The sequence below is a fragment of the Sarcophilus harrisii genome, chromosome 1, assembly GCF_902635505.1.
Source record: "Sarcophilus harrisii chromosome 1, mSarHar1.11, whole genome shotgun sequence".
In the NCBI taxonomy this organism is placed as follows: domain Eukaryota; kingdom Metazoa; phylum Chordata; class Mammalia; order Dasyuromorphia; family Dasyuridae; genus Sarcophilus; species Sarcophilus harrisii.
In genome coordinates this window covers 242,410,042-242,432,741 of record NC_045426.1, presented here as the reverse complement: position 1 = coordinate 242,432,741, position 22,700 = coordinate 242,410,042, and the positions used below count along the sequence as shown (strand labels likewise).

Below are 22,700 nucleotides of genomic sequence, written 5' to 3'. Positions count from 1 at the left end.
GGCTACTTCAAGGAACTATAATAATATCAAGGGCTTTTAAAATTATATTTTGTTGTTTAGTTGTTTCAGTCTTGTCTGACTCTCTGTGACCCCATTTGAAGTTTCTTGCAATGATACTGGAGTGGTTTGCTAGCTCCTTCTCCAGTAAATTTTACAGATGAGAAAATTGAGGCAAATAAGGTTAAGTGACTTGCCCAAGGTCATACAATTAGTGTCTGAAGTTGAATTTGAATTCAGGTCTTCCTGACTTCCCTCCTATCACAGCATCCACTATGCCATCTACTGCCCCAATATCAATGCTATGTGGCTTTTCTAAATAAAAAATTAGTTTTTTTTTTTAATTTTCCTTAGACTGAATTTAATTTTTTAAATTCATTATTCATTTCTTTTTAGATTCATTAAATTTTTTTTTGAGTTTTGAATTCTCCTCCTCTTATATCCCCCAACCACTGTGAAAGCAAGTAATATAATATAAATTATATTTGAAACAATGTAAAAAATTCCATATTAATCATATTGCAATAAATATAAAATGAAAAAAAAAGCTTCAATTCACATTCCGACTATTATTTTGTGCCCTGATAACATTTATCATCAAAATCCTTTGGAATTATCTTGGATCATTAATTGGGATTAGTTTAGTCACTCCATGGATCATCATACAACATGGCTATTACTGTACACACCATTCAGATTCTGTTCACTTCACTTTGCATGAGTTCATATTGTCTTCTCAGGTTTTTCTGAAACCATCCTGATTATCATAGCACTATATTATTATACCACAATCACATGCAACAACTTGTTCAGCCATTCCCCAACTGATCAGCATCCCTTTGATTCCATATTCTTTGCCACCAGAAAAAGCTGCTGTAAATAATCTTGTTCATATAGGTCCTTTTTTTTCCTTTTGATTTCTTTGGCTATAGACTTAGTAGTGATGTTGGTGGGTTAAAGAGTATTCAGAGTATTGCTCCCTGGGTGTAGTTCCAAATTGCTCTTCAGTATGGTTGGATCAACTCAAAATTTCACTAATAGTGCATTAGTGTTCTCAATTTTTTCACATCTCCTTGCTCCCAACATTTGTCATTTTCCTTTTCTGTGATATTAGTTAATCTGGTATGGATGAAGTGTATTCTCAGAATTGTTTTAATTTGCATAATCAATAATGATTCAGAGCTTTTTTTTAATATAACTTTTATTTTTCTTCTGAAAATGGCCTGTTCAGATTCTCTGACCACATATCACTTGAAGAATGATTTGTATTTTAAAAAATTTGACTCAGTTCCCTCAATATTTGAGAAATGATATCATTATTTGAGAAATGATGCAAATATCCCCTCAATTTCCTGTTTTCTAATTTTGGCTGCATTGTTTTTGTTAGTGCAAACCTTTTTTAACTTAATCAAAATTGTCCATTTGACTTCCTGTGATTTTCTTTATTTCTTGTTTCCTCAATAAATTTTCCCCTTAATCCATAGATAAAATTGTCCATGCTCGCCCAATTTGCTGATATCACCTTTTATGTCTAACTTATGTACCCATTTGTAATGTTTTCTTGATATATCCCATAAGATATGTAATATTTTCCAAACTTCTTTCCAGTTTGCCCAGCAATTTTTGTCAAATAGTGTGTTCTTGTCTCCAAAGTATCTATTCTTTAGGTTTCTTAAACATCAGAATACTTGGTCAGTTACTGAGTATTATATACCTTCTTTATTCCATAGATACTCCACTCTTCTTAGCCAGTACTGGATTTTTTTTTTAAATTACTGCTTTTACATTTTGAGATTAGATATTGCTAGGCTACATACTTTCAATTTTTTTTCTCATTAATTCCCTTGATATTTTTGACCTTTTATTCTTCCACATGTTTTTGTTATAATTTATTACTGGCTCTATAAAATATTCTGGTAGTCTGATTAATAGGGAACTGAATAAGTTAAATTAACAGATATATTTTTTATTGTATTAGCTGAGCAAATTAATATTTCTCCAGGTTTTTAGATCTGTATTTGTGTGGAAAATATTTTGTAATTGTGTATTTTATATTGTCTGCAGTTATTTTAAGTAGAATTTTTCTTTCTCTGCTGAAAATTGGTGGTGGTATATAAAAATGATTTTATGTGGGTTTATTTAACATCCTGCAATTTTGCTAAAATCAGTGTTTTAACTAGATGTTTAATTGATTCTCTAAGTATGTCATTATATCATCTTCAAAGAGTGAAAATTGTTTGCACAAAAACAATGTAGTTAAAATTAGAAAGTATGTTATAAGTATGTCATATCAAATTCAAAGAGTGGAAATTATTTCTTCTTTGCCTATTCTGATTCCTTTAATTTATTTTTCTTCCCTTATTACTACAGCTAGCATTTCTATACATTATTAAATAATGATGATAATGGGTATCCTTGCTTCATCCTAATTTTATCTGAAAGACATAGTTCATCCCCATTACAAATAATAGTTGCATATGGTTTTAGATAGATATTACTTGAAAATCATATGATTTTTGATTATTTTAATATTGATATGGTCTAACCAACCCTTCATCCCTGGTATAAACCCCACTGGGTCATGATTTATGATCTTTGTGGCATATTGCTACAAATCTCCCTCTAATATTTCACTTAAAATTTTTGCATTAATATCCATTAGAGAAATGTTTTCATAGGTATCAATACCACATTTGTGTTGTCAAAGGAAATTTGATAGACGAACTCCTCTGTCTATTTTTTTCAAATAGTTTCTATAGTGTTAAAATTGTTCTTTAAATGTTTGGTATAATTCACTTATGAATCTTGGGTGTTTTTTTCCCTTAGGCAGTTCATGTACAGCTAGTTCCATTTCCTTTTTTAAGATGGTCTTCTTTAAAGTATTATGTTTCCTCTTCTGTTAATCTTCATAATTTATGTTTTGTAAATATACATCTATTTCACTTAGTTTGCCAATTTAATTGTTATATATTTGAACAAAATAGCTTCTAACAAATACTTTAATATTGTCTTCATTGGTGGTACATTCACCCTTTGCATTTTTAATACTGGTAATTTGCTTTTTTCCCCCTTTCTTTTAGTAATTAATCAATGTTTTTAAAAATTGCTTTACTCATTTTATTATTTTTAAAAAATTAAAACAGTGTTAATTTAGTTTTTAAAAAATCTTTTTTGAACTCTTCTAGGAATTTTTGTTGGACTTTCGTTTGGGTCACATTTTTTCTTTGAGACTTCCCTTATAGCTGTTCTAACATTCTTGTCTTCTTATGAGTTTTTCTCGATCTTTGCCACAGTAGTAGCTTTTTATAGTCAGATTTTTCTGTTTGCTCAATTTTCAAGCCTATTTGACTTTTAACTTTATGTTACAGTTAGGCTCTTCTCCTGGTGTACAGGCAACACTGTCCTAAGCTTTAGGTTTTTCATGCTATTTTTAGAGTTGGTTCTGTGAGTCTTGAAGTTTTTGGTGCTTCCAATATAGCATAATGAAAAGAGGAGGTGTGGTCACTTCTCTCCTGACCTGTGTCCTCTGGTCTTTACCCTAGGAAGAGTCCTTGTTCCCCCCACAACTACAAGTATCAGTGTTCCATTTTGGTTTGGAATTGTTACCAGTCTCCTATAGTCACAAATGCTATCTCCTTTTGCCCTTGCTACTGTTACTTGGACCCCAACTCTCCTGTGACTAAGTACTATTGTTTTGTTTGTTTTTTAACTTGTAAACTGAAATCAAGGGGCCTATTCCCTTGTGAAGGACCATAAGTCTTTCTCTGCCCTGAAACTACGATTAGGGCCTTCTTTTCACCTAGAATTACTCTTTGGAATTCCTTATACATAATTTTATTAAAGTCTTGCATCCAGCACTGACAAACGGAACCCTGTAATCTATTTCTGACCATTTGCCTGACCTCTTAACTGTCTTTAGGCTGAAAAACCCCAAATATGATGCTGCCATTGTTGCTGCTGCTTCTAAAGCCTGTTGCTGGTGTTGGCATGGAATGGACTGCACTCCAGACCAACCACCACTTTGGTGTCACAGATCCATCTGGTAAATCTCTTAAATTGTCTTCAACTGGAAAAATTTCTTACTCTGATGTTTTGTTGATTTTGCAGGCCAGAATCCAATTTGAGATGTTATTTTAAAGTTTTTTGAAGGGAATCTTGGGAGAATTCAGCTGAATTGCTTCCTCTGTTCTTTTGCCTTAGATCTGACCAATTCATTTTTTTTAAAGCTCCTTTACTGGACCATTGAATAAAATTGCCATATATCTGTCTGGATTACATGAAACTAAGAGTCCTTGAGCAGGGAAAGGGGAAATTAAGATGATTGGAGAATTCAAACTAGGAGTATGGAATTGAGAATTTAAAGGGGAGTAGGGAATAGAAAATTAAAAACCTGTTGCCAAATGGAGGAGTGCCTTATTTGAGTTCTGGCTGGAGGGGAAATCTTTGGAATCCTCTAGAAACTTCCTCTCCCCCCAGAACTTCAAAATGTGATAAACTAATACCATAATAAAACTGATAATATGCACCATGGCATAGTGGATGGAGAGCTGGCCTTGGAATCAGGAAGACCAGATTCCTGGTATTTTAAAATCTCTATTTTTAACACATACTGGTCCCTTGACCCATTGCAATCCTTTTTACTCTTCTGTGCCCCAGGCAATTCTCTGCTATTATAATTTACAGAGAAGCTTTGCCCTGGGAATTTCCTAATTCAATAAAGACATGGATGAACAAAAAAAAAATTTACTTTTAGAAGAGGCAGAATAGTATTGTGAAGAAAGCATTAGGCCTGAAGTCAGAAAAAAATCTAAGTTTGAATCCCACTTCTTATACTTAATAGTTATATACTTAATATATTCTGTAAATTTAATAGTTTAAGTGGGGGGCTTTACCTACCTCTTTTTTCTTCGGATTCTTCCCTTGTATGACGATGATAATATTTATAGTATCTTTCCTCCCAGGGTCCTTATGAAAATTAAATGAGACAATACTTGTAAAATTGCCATATAAATGTCAGCTATTATTAGTCTACCAAGAATATTTGCATTTTAAGAATTCCAATAGATAAAATATATTCATCTATTCATTTAACAAATACTTATTAAGTACATACTATGAGATAATATTTGTAAAATACTTAGCACAAGTGCCTGGCATTTTCCCGCTTTCCCTGCTTTTTGAACTTTTTTAGGTTGAGTTGGCAATAAAAAGATTTGACGTTGTCCCTATTACATTCCAATAGGGAGAGAAAACACTTGTAAACGTGTTAGCCCCATTTGGATATAGTGGTCATCTAATCTCTTGCCTCTCCCTAGAAGAGAAAGGGTTGAAAACTTCTAAAATACCCTATATCTTTCTATTGGGTTTTCAGGGGAGAATCTTTCTCCTCTAATCAACTTCCCTCACTCTTTCTCCTCTCCCTCCTTTCAAGATACTACAGAGGAATTGCCTAGCCTCAAGGTCGACAGCCATCTAGATGGGGAGCTAATCCAGGTGACCTGAAGTGACAGGTTCATAGTCTCAGGAGAACAGAGAAATTCCTAGTTTCTGCTCTGTTCTTGCATTTGAGAGTTCTCTATAAAAGTTATAGGATAAAAGAGCTTATAAAACATGTACTTAGTGATCTCTTTGACCAGCAAACCAAGGGTAAGACATCCTAGCTTAGATATTTTAGGGAGACAACCTTTTAGAAGAGAATTAATCATACATTTTTACTCCATCAAGTAAAATGCTATTTTATAATTAACAAAAATAAGAGAGTGTAATCTTTTACATCTTTCCTTCAATTTTGTGACAATGACTATTTTGTTTGCTATTTTTCTTTTAAAAAAAGCATTTTCAAAAATCTATTTTACATTTATTCAGATGTCTTTTGTAATAAAGCATTCCTATGAATATTTTAATAGAGATGAGAAAGTAGGCATGTGGGTTTTAACCAATGCCATCTTGGCCACACCTTTTCACAGTAACAAAATTATCTGTGTTTTTTTCAAATTATTTAATATTTTCTCCTCTTTCAGCTATCTAGAAAACGAATCCTCAATCCTTTCAAGTTTATATTACTTCCAGTATAAATTTCTTTTGTACAAGATCTTTTCTTCCCAATTTAGTCTATATAAATGCCATGCCATTTCCACTGACTCAATGTACAATAGGTGTCTCCATTTCTTCTCCCCCTCTTTTTTTTAAAATTCTATAATCTGGCTTTTGAGTGAAACATTTATCCAAAACCATTCTCTCTTAGTTGCCAAATTCAATTGCCTTTTCTTAAACATCATCCTTCTTGACACTCTGTAGCCTTTTATTGCTGCCTCTTCTCCTTGACACTCTCCTCTCTCTAAGTTTTTGTGATACTGTTGTCTCATCCCACCTATCTCCAAGAGTTCTATCATCTCCAAGATAAATTCTTTTTTTTAATGCTAAAAGTCTTTTACAGTCTACCCCTCTCTCCCATACTCCTTTTCAGTCTTCTTCCATTTTTCATCCTTTGTACTTTTCAATCTAGTGATAATAGCTTTTTTTGCTGTAACAAGATACTATGGCTCTCAGCTGCAGACATTTTGACTGGCTTGACTCCTATGCTTGGAATGTTCTCCCTCCTCCTTTCTGCCTTTTAATTTCCATTTCCTTAAAATCACATCTTCTATAGGAAGTCTTTCCTAATCTCTTTTAATTCTAATGTATTTTCTCTCTTGCTTATTTCCTATTTATCTTATACATAGATTTTTGCATATACATAGATTTATACATAGATACAGTTGTTTATATTGTGAGCACCCTGAGTTTAGTAACTATTTTCAGTATTTCTCTATATTCACAGAGCTTAACATAATATTTGGCATATAGTAGGAACTTAATAAATACTTATCAGGGGGATGATTCTGCAAAGATGGAGGAGACTAGGTTGGCAAATTTCAAGCTCTCTAGATTTCCCCCACAAACAGAACAAATTTTCTCCTCAGAGAAAACAAACTGCTGAAAAATCAAGAAGACTTGGGGAAGAATAGGGGTCCTCCTGGCACAACCCTCTGAAGAAAGAGCCCTTACCAGTATGAAGTGAGAATACCTTCAGGCTAGCTCTTCAGAAACACTTTGTAGTAACATCCTGGGGAAAACTGAATTTGGCTGTAACCTTAGCAGTAGTCACAGAAACTTTCACTTCCCTGATTGAAGGTTGAAGTCAGGGGTCTGAGTCTAGGTAGATAAAGGGAATTTCTGCTGCTTAGGAAAATCAGGCCCAGCTCTGCTGTAGAGATGCAGTCCTGGGTGAGAAGGAACCAGCATACCTAGTGAGTGTAGAAACATTGGGGCAAGGAAGTTGCTGACTGTGGGCATTTGCAGGAGAGGGGAGCTCTTGCTTTGGGGTTCCAAGTCAGAGGGGAGAAATGAAGTTAAACTTGAAATAAATATCTTCCACCCTCATGATTACAGGTGCTAATACTCCTCATTTCAAAAAAAAAAAAAAATGAACAGGCAAAGAAGAAATAACTCAACCACAGAAACTTACTATGGGAAACAACTCATTCATAGAATCTTACCATGAGAATAGAGAAGACCAAAGTTCAATTCAGAAGACACTACTGAAGTAAAAAAAAAAAAAAAAAAAAAAGAGCTTCTAACCCCAAAGAGTAATAATGTTAAATGGCTTCCTGCCTAGAAAGAATTTATAGAAAATTTTTTAATCAAATGAGAGACACTGAGGAAAAACTAAATAAATAAAAATCATTCAGGAAAAACAAGAAGATTGTGGAAAAAACCCAATCAACTGGGAAAGAAAATACAGTGAAGATGAAAATTACTTCAAAAATTAGAATTGTGCAAAAAGAAACCAGTGAAGCTATAAGAGACCAAAAAATAACAATAAAACAATATAAAAATGAAAAAATAGAATGTGAAATATCTTATAATAAACAACAAACCTGGAGAACAGATCAAGAGAAAATATAAGAAGAATTGGACCACTTGAAAGCCATGACCAAAAAAAGAACCTTGAAACAATAATTCAAGAAATAATCCAAGAACATTGTCCTGGAGTGATAGAATATGAGGGGAAAATAGAAAATTAAGTTCACCAATCACCACCTCATTGAGATTCTTTGTGTAAAACACATAAGAATATTATTGCCAAATTTCAAAAACCCCAGATCAAAGAGAAAATTTTGCAAAAAACAAAACAAAAACAATTCAAATATGCCGGAGCTACAAGTAGAATTTTAAGACTTAGCAGTTACAATAAAAGACCACAAGTCTTGGAATCATATTTGCCAACAATCAAAAGAACTAGAACTGCTGCCAAATATCACATCCAGCAAAATTATCCTTAATACTGAATGAAAAATAATGGGCATTCAATGAACTTGCAGCTATTAAAGTATTGGGAATGAAAAATGAAAGTAGACCAGAAAGCAGTGTGTAAGGAGAAGTTAAGTTGTAAAAGGCTTTGAACACCAAAATAGAAAATTTATTTTATCCTGGAGATGACAAGGAACCATTGGAGTTTAATGAGTAGAAGGTATGACAAAATGATCAAGGATCTCTTACAAAGACAACTTAAGATTCAATCAAGAGAGAAATCAACATTATCTATCAATCATATGGCATGTTTACATATGGGTATCATGTATATATGTATATACATATATACACACACACACACAATTTGTGTGTAGATATGTATGTATATTGCTCTGTCTATAGATATAGATATATGTATATGTGTGTAGGTCTGTGGATGGGTGTGAATGTATACATATATGTATGTGTGTGTTTATATATGTGTATATGTGTATGTATATATTTATATATGTACATGAAAATATATCTATGCTTAACAATAGCCTGCTTAAGGAAAGTAGGGGGGAATGAATGGGAGAAAAAGAGTAACAAAAAAGTATACAGAAGAGAACAAAGCAATCTGCAAGAAAGCAAAGATGGACACTTGAATATAAATCATTGTACTATTACATATCCTTTCTTGAAATTTGGAGATTTCTTCTTATATATTTTGAATCCTCCTTGATCTACTAAGCATATGAAAATGTTCTGTTCTGTTTGTTTTCCTTTTCTGTTTTTTTTCCTATCCTTTTTTTTAAATAAACAGAAAAAACCCAGAAATGTTTATTAACTGACTACTTAATGATGCAATTGGATCATCATGGCATGAAGCTGGCTCTGCATTTTTGAAGGCTATGTCAAGAGGATGCAAGTTTTCTTGTGGTTCTATTGTAATAAAAGGCTTCTAAAATATAGTCTAATCAAGAGACTATATATTACATTTTGCCTGAGAAACAATTTAGTTCAAAGACTTATCTGTGTTGGTTACTAGGTAATCAGTTCTGTGGTCATGGCAATCAGTGCAACAAAGAATATAAAATGGCTTCAACTTTGTGTTGTGTCTTTCTGCTTAAGTAGTGATAATGGGAGAGGGGTGGCAAAGAGTATTAGGAATGATTCTTTTTAGATTATCTGTAAACATAAATTGAATTGCTAATAGTCTTCAATTTGAGAACTTTATGTGAGTGGCCAAGGATATCTTACAAATTCAAAATTCATAGGATACTCTTCATTGCTTATCACAAATAGATGCTTATTAAATGACTACTGTGTTAGCTGCTAGCTGCTGACATTTTAACTCTGAAAACTGATTAATTCATAAAGTTTACTTTTGGATTTAAACAGGTCATATCTTCAAATACTTAAAAAACTATCAAACATTAGAGAAATTAGATTAGAAATTATTGTTCTAGGTACCAAAATTAAAACTTAAAAATGGAATCATCAATCCCTACTCTTGTTTACAACTCATTTAAAGCTATACGTTTTCCTTGAGAAAGGGAGGTAAAAAATCTTGTTCAAAGTTACAATGCTGGTAAATGTGTAAGGACTTGAACTAGATAGTTTACAATTCAGAATTCAAATTTGAGACTCCTGAATCCAGATTCAATACTTTTTCTACTGCTCAGTTCTAAAGTTAGTCTGAAAGTTTCAAGGAAGCAGGTCTGTTCTCACTATATGGAAAAACTTCCTCACCTTATATTTACCTCAAAAGAATTGTAATAAACTGCTTTGTGAGGTTGTGAGTTCATCACTTGAAGTGGAATGACTACTTATTAAGAAGATTGTAGAAGGGATTCCTTCATTGAGTGGGAGCTGAGATGGATCTCTCAAGTTATATAATTTTTGAGCGATATGAAAGTCTGAATCCCAAATCAATAAACCTTCAAAATTATAGGATTATAAGATAGGTAAGTGATAAAGCAAGAATGAAATATAGATATAGATCTGCAAGGCACTTCAGAGACCACCTATTCTAATACTTATTTTATGTATGAGGAAACCTAAGGACACTATAATTAAATGATTTGACCAAAGTTACAAAATAGTAAACATTAGAGGAAAAATTTGAACCTAGACCTCTAACTACAGATCCAATGTTCTGAGATGATGGTCTTTATTTTAGGTTATTGTGTTTCAGATTTGAAGCTACAAGGATTTTAATGATAATCTAGTCCAGTTTCCTTATTTTATAGCTAAAGCCCAGTGAAATTAAATGACTCAAAAAATGGTAGAGTTGGGATGGGGAACTAGTCTTTGGACTCTAAATCCAAAATTTTACTTTTACAGCAAGTTACACTAAGGTTGGCCTTAGGATTGTTCAAATTAGGCAGATCTGATGGGACTTCAGAAAAGTCCTTTCCCTTAAATATCTTGCTTATTGTTGTTGCTGGGTATTTACGACAATAGCCAACTACTATTCATTTAACTTTACCTCTCCTGAACAAAGACATAACAAGGAATTATTGGACCTGGAGCACTTCAGTTGGGGAATTGGAATGGCATAGAGGACGCCCACCAATGTCCAGTGTAGTCACATTGGGAAAGAAAGCAATGTGCTCCCCCCTCCCCCAAGAAAGTTTAACTTGTATCTACAGTTTTTGTATGCCTAGCAGGAAGGAGAAAGAGGGAGCTCTCTGTCAGACAAGACATGATGATAAGAAAAAAAAAAGGTTCCTCAAAGGGTTCCATAATGGTCATATCCTGTAGTGAATATAGTTGTGTCATATGATATGGAACACAAGGGAAAAAGATCAAGAGGACCACTCTGGGGAGTGAGCATGGTTTTCCAGATGTCAGCACCTTGGAGGCAAAGTTTTGGTCACCTGGTGCTAATTGTATTCTACCTGTGAATACGTTCAGAAGATCAAAGATCTCTAATTTGTTCTAGTCACCCACCCATGTTCAGTCATCAAAATGGAAAGCCATGAGTTTCTCCGGGAAAAGGAAAAAAAGAGAAAGTGATAGGTAACAATTGAAACAAAATACATAGTTTGAAAATACACTAGCAATTCTGTCCTCCCCTCCCATCTTTCCATGTGTTTATATATGTTCACACAATAAATTAAAAAAAAAACATTTTCATAGAAAGAGTAAAATAAATCAGATTCTTAAGTTTGAAAATCTCAAGGACAGTAGAGGTTGCTCAATATTATAGACACCACTAGAATTTAACATTTGTTTCTGGCATTCTCCAACTATTCTACCCAAATGTCACATCTGGAAGGATCATTGCTCAAAATTAAATTATTTTTGGAAATCACTGGATTCCATGTAAAGGAATTTTCCAATTCAGACTGCTTATTGGATAGTAACTAGACTATTACTGCTTGGTGTTTTGTTTTGCTCTTTTTAAGAGACACTTAACAGGAAAAACTTTTGCCCATTAATTGGAAATGTCATTCACTTGAAAACATCTCTATACCTGAAAATAACATTTATTGGCATTTAAATGTATGTGACAATGACTTTAATCATTCTAACAGTTCACCCTGAGAGACAAGCTTTTAAAAAATGCATGTCCCAGTACAATTTCTAAATTAAAAATCCATGTTTATGAAGGGAACACAGTCTCTTAAAGTTTCACATCTTTTTTTTTTCCTTTTAAATTTATGAAAATCAGAGTTGCTCAGTTGATTCATTCCCTAGCAGGATATTGGTTGGCAGTGGTAAAGTAGAGGGAGGGGTTCAGGGAATGGTTTTGATTAAACTTTTTCTCAACCTTCCTTTTGGCCCCAGTAACCTTTCTTTGCAGATACTGAGTCTGGAGACATTTCTTATTGTTTGGTATTAATATATGAATGTTAGTGGTCCAGACTGCCTTCAATCAAATTTCTGCCTTCTGCAAGATCATAAACAGGTAGAAAAGATCATAGAACAATTATTGAGGCAGGACAGGTGAACTAAAAGTATTAGTGCAGACATTTCAGAGATTGATTGTTAAGAAATTTCCATTCTTGCCTAGGTATGTCACTATGCCAGAAAAACCTTATTTTTCAGAAAATAACTATCATCCTTTGAAGGTGATGAATTATGAACACACATGGACATATATAAAACATTTAATTGGATGTACCAAGAATGTCAGCTCAATACATGTCTATAAGAACAGTTGGCATCAATTTTTAAAGACAGTGAGGGTTGGGAGGCCATGAATTAAATTTGAAGGCAGTGGAAAGAACAATGGTCTTGGTATCTGAGGATATGAGTTTGAATAATAGTTCTATCAATATTTACTGTATGATATCAGAAAGTCATCTCACCTCTCAAAATTTGTTTTTTCATCTGCAAATGGAGATCATTTTATTTGTACTGTCTACTTCGTAGGAGATATTTTGAAGTGTTACATAAACTTTACAATGCATTATAAATGTATCCAGTGCACTAGTCCCCTTGATCTCAGAGCAAAGCAGGCTAGATCTCATTTTCATGTTTTCATACTATTCCAAGGAGGCTGTTTCTCTTTTAGTGTCATTGTCTCAAGCTCCCACCAGCTTTGTTCCCCCATATGTTGGGGGGCTGTAACTAGTTCCCCAGTTTCATTAATCCCTTAACAAGGTAGCTTTTTACAAAGTAATATTTACTTCAAAGACATAGATAAGACAAAGTACAAACATTTCCCCTTTCCATAGCTCAAAGTTATATTCTTTCCTACATCATCTTAGTGCCTGGAGATAGTAGGCTCATTTTAATTCCTAAAAAATATTCATCTCACCAAGTTCATGTTCAGAGGTGTCATCAAGGCCCAGTGAGTCTGGGCTCACTAGGTTAGGGTATAAAAGATCACTCTCTTTGTTCCATGAGGCATCAATGATTCACTAGCTAAAAATCCTTTCTGAAATTATGGGAGGTCAAGAAACCCTACTCTGAGTTCTAAGTTACTTTCTTTTTTTCACTAGCCACAGAGCATTAAGGATCATTAAGGCAAAGAGATGGTAGCTGAAGCTGATAAACCTTTTTGGATGCCTCAAGCCTCCTCTCCAATATGTGGCTAGCCATCTGGAATTAGTTAAAGAAATGTCTTCACCTCCTCCACAGTCTGTGTCTCTCCAAGCTACCTCCTTTGCATGTGATTAGAGCTGTCCTAAAAATAGGGTTTCTAGGTTTTTGAGGTGAAAAAAATCTCATTCCTGGTGTTCTACACATGGATCCCCATTACTTTAGACATAGAGACATACATTAGACAGAAATTCTATATACCTAATTTTTTTTTGCAGTTTTACTTAATTCTTTGCTAAATGAATGGTTAATTTATATTAAGGACTTCCTAGACTGCCTCTCTAGCAAAACACATTCGAATATGTTTAATAGGGGGAAATTTTGAGAAAATTGCTTAAGAACAGTTACCACCTAGTTACATAAAATAATTCTGGCATTGTCTGTTCTGGACAAGGGGAAATGGACTCAAAGATCTCTAGACATCTTTTATAACTTCTGATTGTTTCCTATTAACACTACTCTCAGGTCACTGATTTATTCATCATTTATTAAACATCTGTTATGTATAAGGCACTGTGTTATGGTCTGGAGATTCAAAGATGAAAAACAATCTATCAATAGGGAGTTTATAATCTGTGTATATGTCTGTGTATGTGTACACACAGGGATGAAATAGATACACAAATAATTAAAATCCATGTCTAAATATAGATTTAAATGCCTAAAAGATTTGAAGAGGAAGGAATCACTTCTAGCTAAAAAGATCAGGGAAATACTTTCTGGAAAAAAACTGGCATCTGAATTGAGCCTTAAAGGAAAGGAAGCATTTCTATGGGTAGAAATGTGAGGAAGTCCATTCCAGATGTGAAAGACTTCATAAATGTATCAGGCAAGGAGAGAGAAGGGAATTGTGAATAATCCAGTTTGGCTGTAGTATTCATGTGAAGAGGTTTTCTATACTCACTTTTAGCTCATATCTTTTCCATAAGAATAGTATGTTAGTATCTGTGAAATGCTTTGATAAAATCTACAAACTTTTTTTGACCTAGGTATATCTATTTGTAAATTTGAGAGTTCATAAAAAGTGATCCTTTAATGGAGATTATACTTGTAAAATAACAATAAGAAAGGATTTAAAAAAAAAAAAAGAAAGTTACATTAGGAGAAAAACACCAGATGGCAGCACCAGATGCTAAAAATATGTGTGACAAGGTTTTAGAATTAAATGTATTACATCTTCCAAAATCAGTCATAAAATTATATTCAATGTCTAATATAAAAATATAAAACAGATATTTTTCCTAAAAGATATTAGAAAGAATGTTTCATATTATATTACATCATACAACAATATAATTATCCAGATAGCATATAATTATTAAGTTAATTAAACAAACTTTCTTGTTGAATGTTATTAACTTTATCTTTACTCTAAATGGTCTAAAAGAATATAAAGCCAACAGAATAAAAAAAAATCAGCCCCTTTCAAGAAAGGACAAAGACTTTGCCAGAAATTAAATTGCTAGCACTAAAAAAATGAATTTCCATCTGGATCATGTACATAAGAATTTAACAGACAATTCTAAGGGTGAAAATTATTTAAAATATTTGAACAATTTTTATTTTATTTAAAATTATTTTATTATTCTAAAAACATATTAAAGATACTATTTTAGTATGGAGAATATAATTAAGAAGATAATCTGGCTTGCATGTTATGCTCCTATGTCTTCTGTTCTTTTTTTGGAGTGGGGGTAGAAGAGTAGAAAGGAGTAAAAGTGACTCCGAAGATTAATTCTTAGTAAAAAGGTATTGACTTCTCCTTCCCCTCCCCCCATATAAAAATTAACAGCATTTTTATAACAGATTATTTCAAATTTGTCTTACACATGAAGAAACAAAAGCCCAGTGTAACTTTCTCCAACACGATTGATTCATGGCTAAAATCAAGCTACAATATGACTCCTATAAAGTTTTCAAGGAGTCCTTTTGACTTGGGTAAAGGTAACAGAAGCTTCTTGACTCTACATTGAATCACTGGATTCTACATGAGTCAATGGAAGAGAAAGGAATTGATGCATTAGTAAGGGAACATATTATGATTCACTTTAAAGGAATAAGCAGGTCAGAGTTCTGGAAAATATGTTCCTCAGTTATGATTGATTATGGAATAAGGATGTCTGGCAAATCTGATCTTGTATTCTAAGGTTCCAGTATGGTCTCAAATTGTGTAATCTGGTGTAAGAGGGTTTTGTTTCACGCCTCCATTTATCCCTTCTCCCCAGCATACTTCAATTAATAGAAACACAGAAGGCCTAGATACCTAGTTGAACCAGTTAATACCAGAATATAATCACAAAGTAGTAAGCATTAAGGAATTTTCCTACAACCTCACAGTAATATACAGGATTAGATTTTAGTGTAAAAACAAGATTCATCCAAGTCCTGATTCCTTGAACCAATCCAAAATTCTCTCTCTTGAGGTTAAGAAAGCAATATGATTGACTGAGACAATTTCTTAAACCATTGGGCCTTATGTATAAAAACAGCAAGTTATTCCAGGAGTTCAACTACTCCAATGATGTAAGATTCCAGGCTCAAGAACTCTATTGATATAGATCCTTGTACCTGTCCTAGAGTCCAGCAAGGGAGAGAGGTACATGGAAAGGGACTGATTCCATAAAAGATGTTTCCTACTTCTCCATCTAACAGTGACCATGCCATTGGAGAGTCTATAGGAGATAATACATCCATTTGGGAGCCAGAGGGGCACAGATGTTAAGAACCATCTGGAAAGGAAGTGTTATCCATCATTGTGTTATAGAGACAATTATGGAGGCATCAATTTAAAGACAATTCTAGCTATGGATCCAAGAAAAGAACAACTCCTGGTAACCAATTCAGCCTAGTAATTGGGAAATTTGTATAGTACAAATATGAGGATCAGAAGGGACTTTCAGGACTTTCAGAACTAGGGATTTTTGATTTCCTTTTGGGTACATGTGAGCTTAATTTTCCCAATGACACTTTATGTATTTGTGGGAAAGTATTTTCCAGGCTTTGGAAGAAACTATTTTGTAGCAATTGTTTTTTACCATATCATCAATGCAAATACCTTTGCTAAATGCTAATTATCTAATAAGTGTTCATAGGAAGCACATAGGTGGGGGGAATTGAGAACTATAATGTTAAGAGTAAAACTCCACAAAGTTATCCCATTAGCAGTTGACACTGCTAGAGATTGTAATATAATTGTACAAGTTGAATGAATACTTCTGTGGAGGCTTGCTCAGAAAATATACATTTGGATATGGGTGTTTTAACAAATTGGGCATTGGTCACTGGAGCACTTTTGTTATTTCTGAATAATCACCCTTAAATCCATTCCCTCTGTGTTTAAGGGGGCTTCCTATTCCCTGGGTTTAATTCTATGAAATTCAGATATGAAATTCAAATAAAAGTCCTTCCCTTTCTCTCTCCATTGCTACAACAGAAGAGAACTACTGGAGAGATTCTCTATCCAGGACTCTTTATGTACTAAAATCTGCCAAGATTTAATGAAGAAAAAAATTTATTCTTTATTTTGTTTTAGATTATAATTGGACAGTCACTTTTCCAGTGTATTTTCTTTATAAGTAAAACCGATTCCTTTGAGATAACTTTTTGTTTTAATATTTGTGTATTGAATCCTCTCTCATATTAAAAGACAATTATTAAATTTGGGGAGACCCAAGGTTTTTGTCCTGGTCCAATTTCCACAAGGACAATATTGATGGATGATGACTAACATTTTTCTTCTTATAGGTATTGCTACTTCACCAACTATTTCAAACTTGGGTGGAGGAGTATAGATTCTTTATCAAGATTGCCCAAGGCTAGGAGTAGTATAGAAATAGGGTTATCCTTCTGGCCATTCTCAGCTTCTTATGGGCATGACACCTCACTTATCTTTGTAATATTCATTCTTTCATTTATTGCTAACTAATCAGAGTTATTGCCACTCTCAGTAACACCTCTCTTCCAGGGGTCCTTATATATAAGCCCTGAGTCCATTGCCATAATGATCTTTGGCATTCAAGAGTATCACCCTAGTGGCATTATTAATAAAATGATTAAATTACCCAGAAATTATGTCTCTTTACCTTTTTAAATACCTTGTTATTATGGATTACTAGGAATAAAGTATGCTTTCTAAACTAGAAATCCTTATTAGCCCTTTTCTAAAAAATAATCAACCCTTTGATGACCCCCTAAAAAACACTTTAAAAGTTTTCTGAGTTTGCCTTCTTTCTCTCCAAATTATTCTACTTGCCTAGTAAAGGGTGAATTTGGAGCCTATGAATTTCAGGGATTTCTGGAGAAATTTTGGATGATGCATGGTACAGAAACTCAAGAGATAATTTCTATCTGAAATCTCCAGTGGGATTGCCTTATAAAGAAATCCCTAGAAATTTTGCTGTGCTTTATATGTGATAAGACACCTGGAAATATTTTGTCTAGACCTTCAGAGGTTAGACTCCCCATATGCTTTAAGGATTGCTAGAGAAATTTTTGATGGCTTATGATCAGACACAGAGAATTTCACAGGATTAAATCCAGGCTGTATGTAGGGGGCCAGAGCAGAGAGGCCCCTTAAAAAGAAAGGAAGAGGATTTAGGGGTGATTACTGAGAGGATAAATGGTACACCCTCCCAGGACCTATGCCAGTTTATTATGGCACCTCAATGGGAAAGAAAATAGTAAATGTGCCAGGCCCAGAGCTATCATCCAAACACCAAATCAAAGTGGTTTAATTTCTCATCTGAAGGATTAGAGATTGAATTTCGTTAAACCCGAGGTCCATTTGCTATGCATAGGACTCAACATATTTTAATATTTCTGTAGAGAGCAAGATTTTTCCTCTAAGAGAGAACACATTTGACTTTCTCTTTTTCTTTTCTTTATTGTGTTTGGGTTGGGGAAGACCTTTGTAAGCACTAAGATTGGTGATAACCTACGAGAACTTTATAAAATAGTATTTATTAGCAAAATTATGTCTTTACATATTTGGAAATATGACAAAATGATAATTTCTACATTTGTTTGTGAACCATGACAATATATATTTCAGTACTCTTAGTATAAAGTATTAGGGAAGGACAACATTTAAATGTTCCCAAGTCACTAGGTAAATGGAGAGTGAATTTCCCAAGTCCAAAATTTGTGAACACATATTTTGCCAAAGCATTCTGGTTGATTTGTTGGAAACATCAAATGTTTACTAAGGGAACATAGAGATATATTCCAATCCTACTTTAACTGATGTAAGTAACTACAAAAGGCCTAAGCACTTCAAATGAATAAATTAATGAATTAATCAACTGAAATCTAATCACAAAAGTAGTAGGTTTTGGGGAATTTTCCTAAAATTTCATAATACAATAATAATACAGATTTTTAATATATAAGCCCAATTTTCTATGTCTTGATTCCTTTCTTATGTGCAAGCTTCTCTCTAATAGAGACAGGAAAGAAAGCAATTTTATTGGCTAAAAAAATAATTCACCCTCCTTTGGCCTATGTTTAAAAACAGGAAATGAATTTTAGGAGTTTAGCCAGTCTAGCCAGTAGAAACTTCTAGGATTTAAAAGTACTTTATGATATCAGATCCTTACTTTTATACAAGATAGCAACAAGGAGGGAGAGAAAGTGACACAGTCACTAGTCTCACTGACTATGTCATCAGAGAAACTGGCAATAAGAGACAACATCCATCTGAGAGCAGAGACACATGCTGAGGATAGATGGAGAAAGAGGGAGAAAATAGCTTCAAGTAATGGGACTTCATATAATAGAGAGAAGTATTAGATAACAACTCAAGAAAGTTACAAATTTTTAAAGTCAATCCAAACTAATAGCTAAGCATTTATCTGGCACTGATATCATACCCCAAAGTAGTTATATATGTGGATTTTTCAAAGAGAGAAAGAACTTCCAATGAGAGGAATCATGGTATCTTCAACATGATATTTTTTACAGATGAGCCATATTTTCCACTATATTCTAAATTTGAACTTAATCTTCTCATGAATTTCATGTGTATTTTTTGGAGAATATACCTGAGCTTTTGTAAATGTGTATGTGTATGTATGCATGTGTTTATTTTGGAAGGGATTGCAATTATTGTTTTTATAATGCCAACTTAGGAAAAGAATTTGCTAAAAGCTGAATCTATTGACTGTTATTAATGGGATATATATATATATATATATATATATATATATATATATATATATATATCAGTAAGGGCTCTTGAGCTCCAGTGTTATGCAACAGCACCTTCATATTAAGTTCTAGAACCCAAGAGTAGTTACCAATCTGGGGACTCAAACTGTGAAATGGGTGACTTTATCATTCTAGAATGCTATGCTAGGATTTGTCATACTAGAATGCTTTGCTAGAATAATATTGAGAAAGTAAAGAGTATTTAAAAGTATAACTGATGTCTCATTGTTTAGAAAGAAGAATAGGAGAGTTTGGGCAGAGACTAAGAGTTAGTAGGTAACAGAATGACAAAGAAGAAGAAGAAGAAGAAGAAGAAGAAGAAGAAGAAGAAGAAGAAGAAGAAGAAGAAGAAGAAGAAGAAGAAGAAGAAGAAGAAGAAGAAGAAGAAGATAGAAGAAGAAGAAGAAGGAAAGTCAATAGATTGCACCAAAGAGGAAATGAAAGGGGAAAGGCTGAAGAATTTTATTGCAATAAGAAATAGTGTAAAGACTGAATTGCTTTAGAAATAATTCTCTTGAAAGTTTTTTTTTTAAAATCATGCAGCTAAGGGATGTATATTGGATGGCTTTTCTATAGTCTATCTGAAAATATGAGCAGTCCTAGGAAGAGTAAGAACATGCTCGAGAGCAATACCAGTTTCCTATTGACAAACTTACTCCAGGATGGGAGTTGTGACATTTGTACCCTGACATACGTAAGTTATAGATAGCATCTTCTGAAGAGTTCTGGTTTGGTTCTTGGGATTTCTCAAGCTTAGTGGAGGTGTATGCCATGAAGGGGCCTAAATTAGGGCTTATTTGCCTTCAGCCTAAATCAACAAAGTATTTTAAAACATCCATCTAAAGTACTTTGTTTTAGCAAGTTTGCCTACATAGTGGTACATTCTGAACTTTGCTTTTTGGTTCCATCTTGGGAGCATAGAAGAAAGTTAAAAAATCCCGAACAAAGTGTTCCATATACATGATCTGTACTAAGAATGTCTGGGGGGAAATGCATCCAATTAAGAAACAAAGTTTTAAGTCAGAATACCAAGGAATCGAATTTGTGGCATACACACAAACACATTCAATCAATGAAAAAATATTTTCTAAGTGCTTATTCTATGCTAGGCATGAGACTAGGTACTGGGGATACAAATACAGAGAATGAAATAATCCTTACGAGGAATCTTCTCTCCTCTCTCTCTCTCTCTTTCTCTCTCTTTCTCTCTCTCTCTCCTGTTTCTTGGTTTCTTGGTCTCTCTTCCTCTTCCCTCTGTCTCTTTCTCTCAGTTAATTCAGATTATCTTGGATGATTTTAAAGGAATTTTTAAAGGCAGGGGGGGAAAACTTTTTAGACTAATAGAGTGCCTTTTTGTTCCACACTTGAAATTTGGAATTTTCATTATATGAGAAAATTAATAAAAACTTAGCTAATATTTATATAATATTTGTGATTTATTGTGATCTGCACAAATGTGTAGCAGACACTATGCTAATTATCCCATTTGATCCTCACAACTTTAAAAAATAGATGCTTTAATTATCCTTATTTTATAGATGAAGAGACTGAGGCAAACAGGTGAAGTAACTTGCCCAAGATCACATAGCTGGTAACTGAGGCTAGATTTAAACTGAGGACTTCTTGACATGGGGCCCAACACTATCCATTTTATCACCTAGTTGTCCCTTGAGTTCTTTTGTAAATATTCACTGTGAAATTACCCAATATAGTAACTTTTTCTGCTGTTTCAATGTAATCCTTTGGGTATTTTAAAATTCAAATACACATACATGCATACACACATATTTATGTATATATACAACATATACATATGTATACACACATATATACACATACATAGATATGTAAGTATATATATGCATATATATATATTTATGTTAAACAAGAAAAAAATGAAAGAAAAGGAATACATTTGTCCCAAATAAGCAAAAACTAGTAAAGGAAAACAGAAATCACAAATGAACAAATCATAAATCATTCCTATTTTGTCCTGAAAAATAACTTGTACATTGCAAGATTCACCAATCAGTCAAACCAGTCCTATTTGTTTGATTAATCAGAATTTCAGAAAGCAAGCCCGAGAAGGTAGGCATATATTGATCTAGGCTCACCCATCACATTAAATAAGGGCAGAATCTTTCTGTCTTTCACCCTACTATTCTAACAATCTAATTTTGTACCCCAGTCAATCATAAAAGCTTTTGATTAAAAAGTATAGTAGCTCTTCACTCCCAAAAGTTAGTGAAAGGATATAATAAGCCCCAGACATGGTATCCAGGGGAGCACTAGGCCAATGGCTATTCCTGGGTCATAGGATTCAGTACAGATGGAGGACATTGCCGTGTCAAAGCAATGAATAGCACTTAGCCAACACAGAATGTGCTTAAGAAATGCTTATTTATTATCCTAGAAGCCAGTGGCAAACTGGATAGTGTGCTGGGTCTAGAATTAGGAAGACCTGAGTTCCAAATCAACCTCAGAATCTTATTAATTAGGGGACTCTGGGCAAGATACTTAACTTCTCTCTGCCTCAGTTTACTCTGAAACCTCAAAAGGTTATTGTGAGAATTAAATGAGATAATATTAAATATAGCATACAGTATCTGGCACAAAGGATTATTTAAATGTTTATTTTGTTCCCCTTCCAATGTGGGATAACAGCTGTCAGGGTATTTTCTTTATCTTTTTAGCTATCCATTGATTTTTTCTTTTAAAGAAAAAGTTTGCAATAGTAGGTCTGTGAGTTACCAAAAAGTACTCTAATGTGTACTGCTTTAGTCATGTGGGATTTTTGACACAGATTCTATTTTAGTCAAATAAACTCAGCATAACTCAGTATTGCCAGAAACAAATTCCTAATGCAGATGAGTGAAATAAACCACAATGAATCCAGGCTATTGAAATGAGTTATAACACTGAAACACAGAGACAGCATTAATGACTCATTTGCAAGTAACAGCCCCTCCCAAAGATAAAACCCATAGTAACCAAAGAATAGTATGTCCATCTTTTTCTTCCCTTTGGACAGCAAAGATTCAGAGAATGAAGAAAACAATAAGGACAAATCATGTTTCTTTGATATAAAAAAAGGTTCACCTCCCCTCAGATTCATCATGGGTTCCCCAAGAGAGAAGTTAGACACTAAAGAAACTGTTCAGGAGAAA

The 22,700-nt window shown here is 33.6% G+C and overlaps 1 protein-coding gene across 3 annotated transcripts in view; it reads right to left on the bottom strand.

The window, feature by feature from the left end:
• Positions 1-22,700, bottom strand: part of LOC100918703 (zinc finger protein 474) — a 79,978-nt gene that overhangs the window by 17,306 nt on the left and 39,972 nt on the right. For 2 of the 3 annotated variants that reach the window (XM_031938994.1, XM_003761259.3), the window contains exon 5: positions 4,894-4,962. The exons of the other annotated variant lie outside the window; for it this stretch is intronic. In XM_031938994.1, the coding sequence (XP_031794854.1) occupies positions 4,894-4,962 (69 nt within the window). The remainder of the gene's footprint in view (positions 1-4,893; positions 4,963-22,700) is intronic. 3 annotated transcript variants of the gene reach the window in all.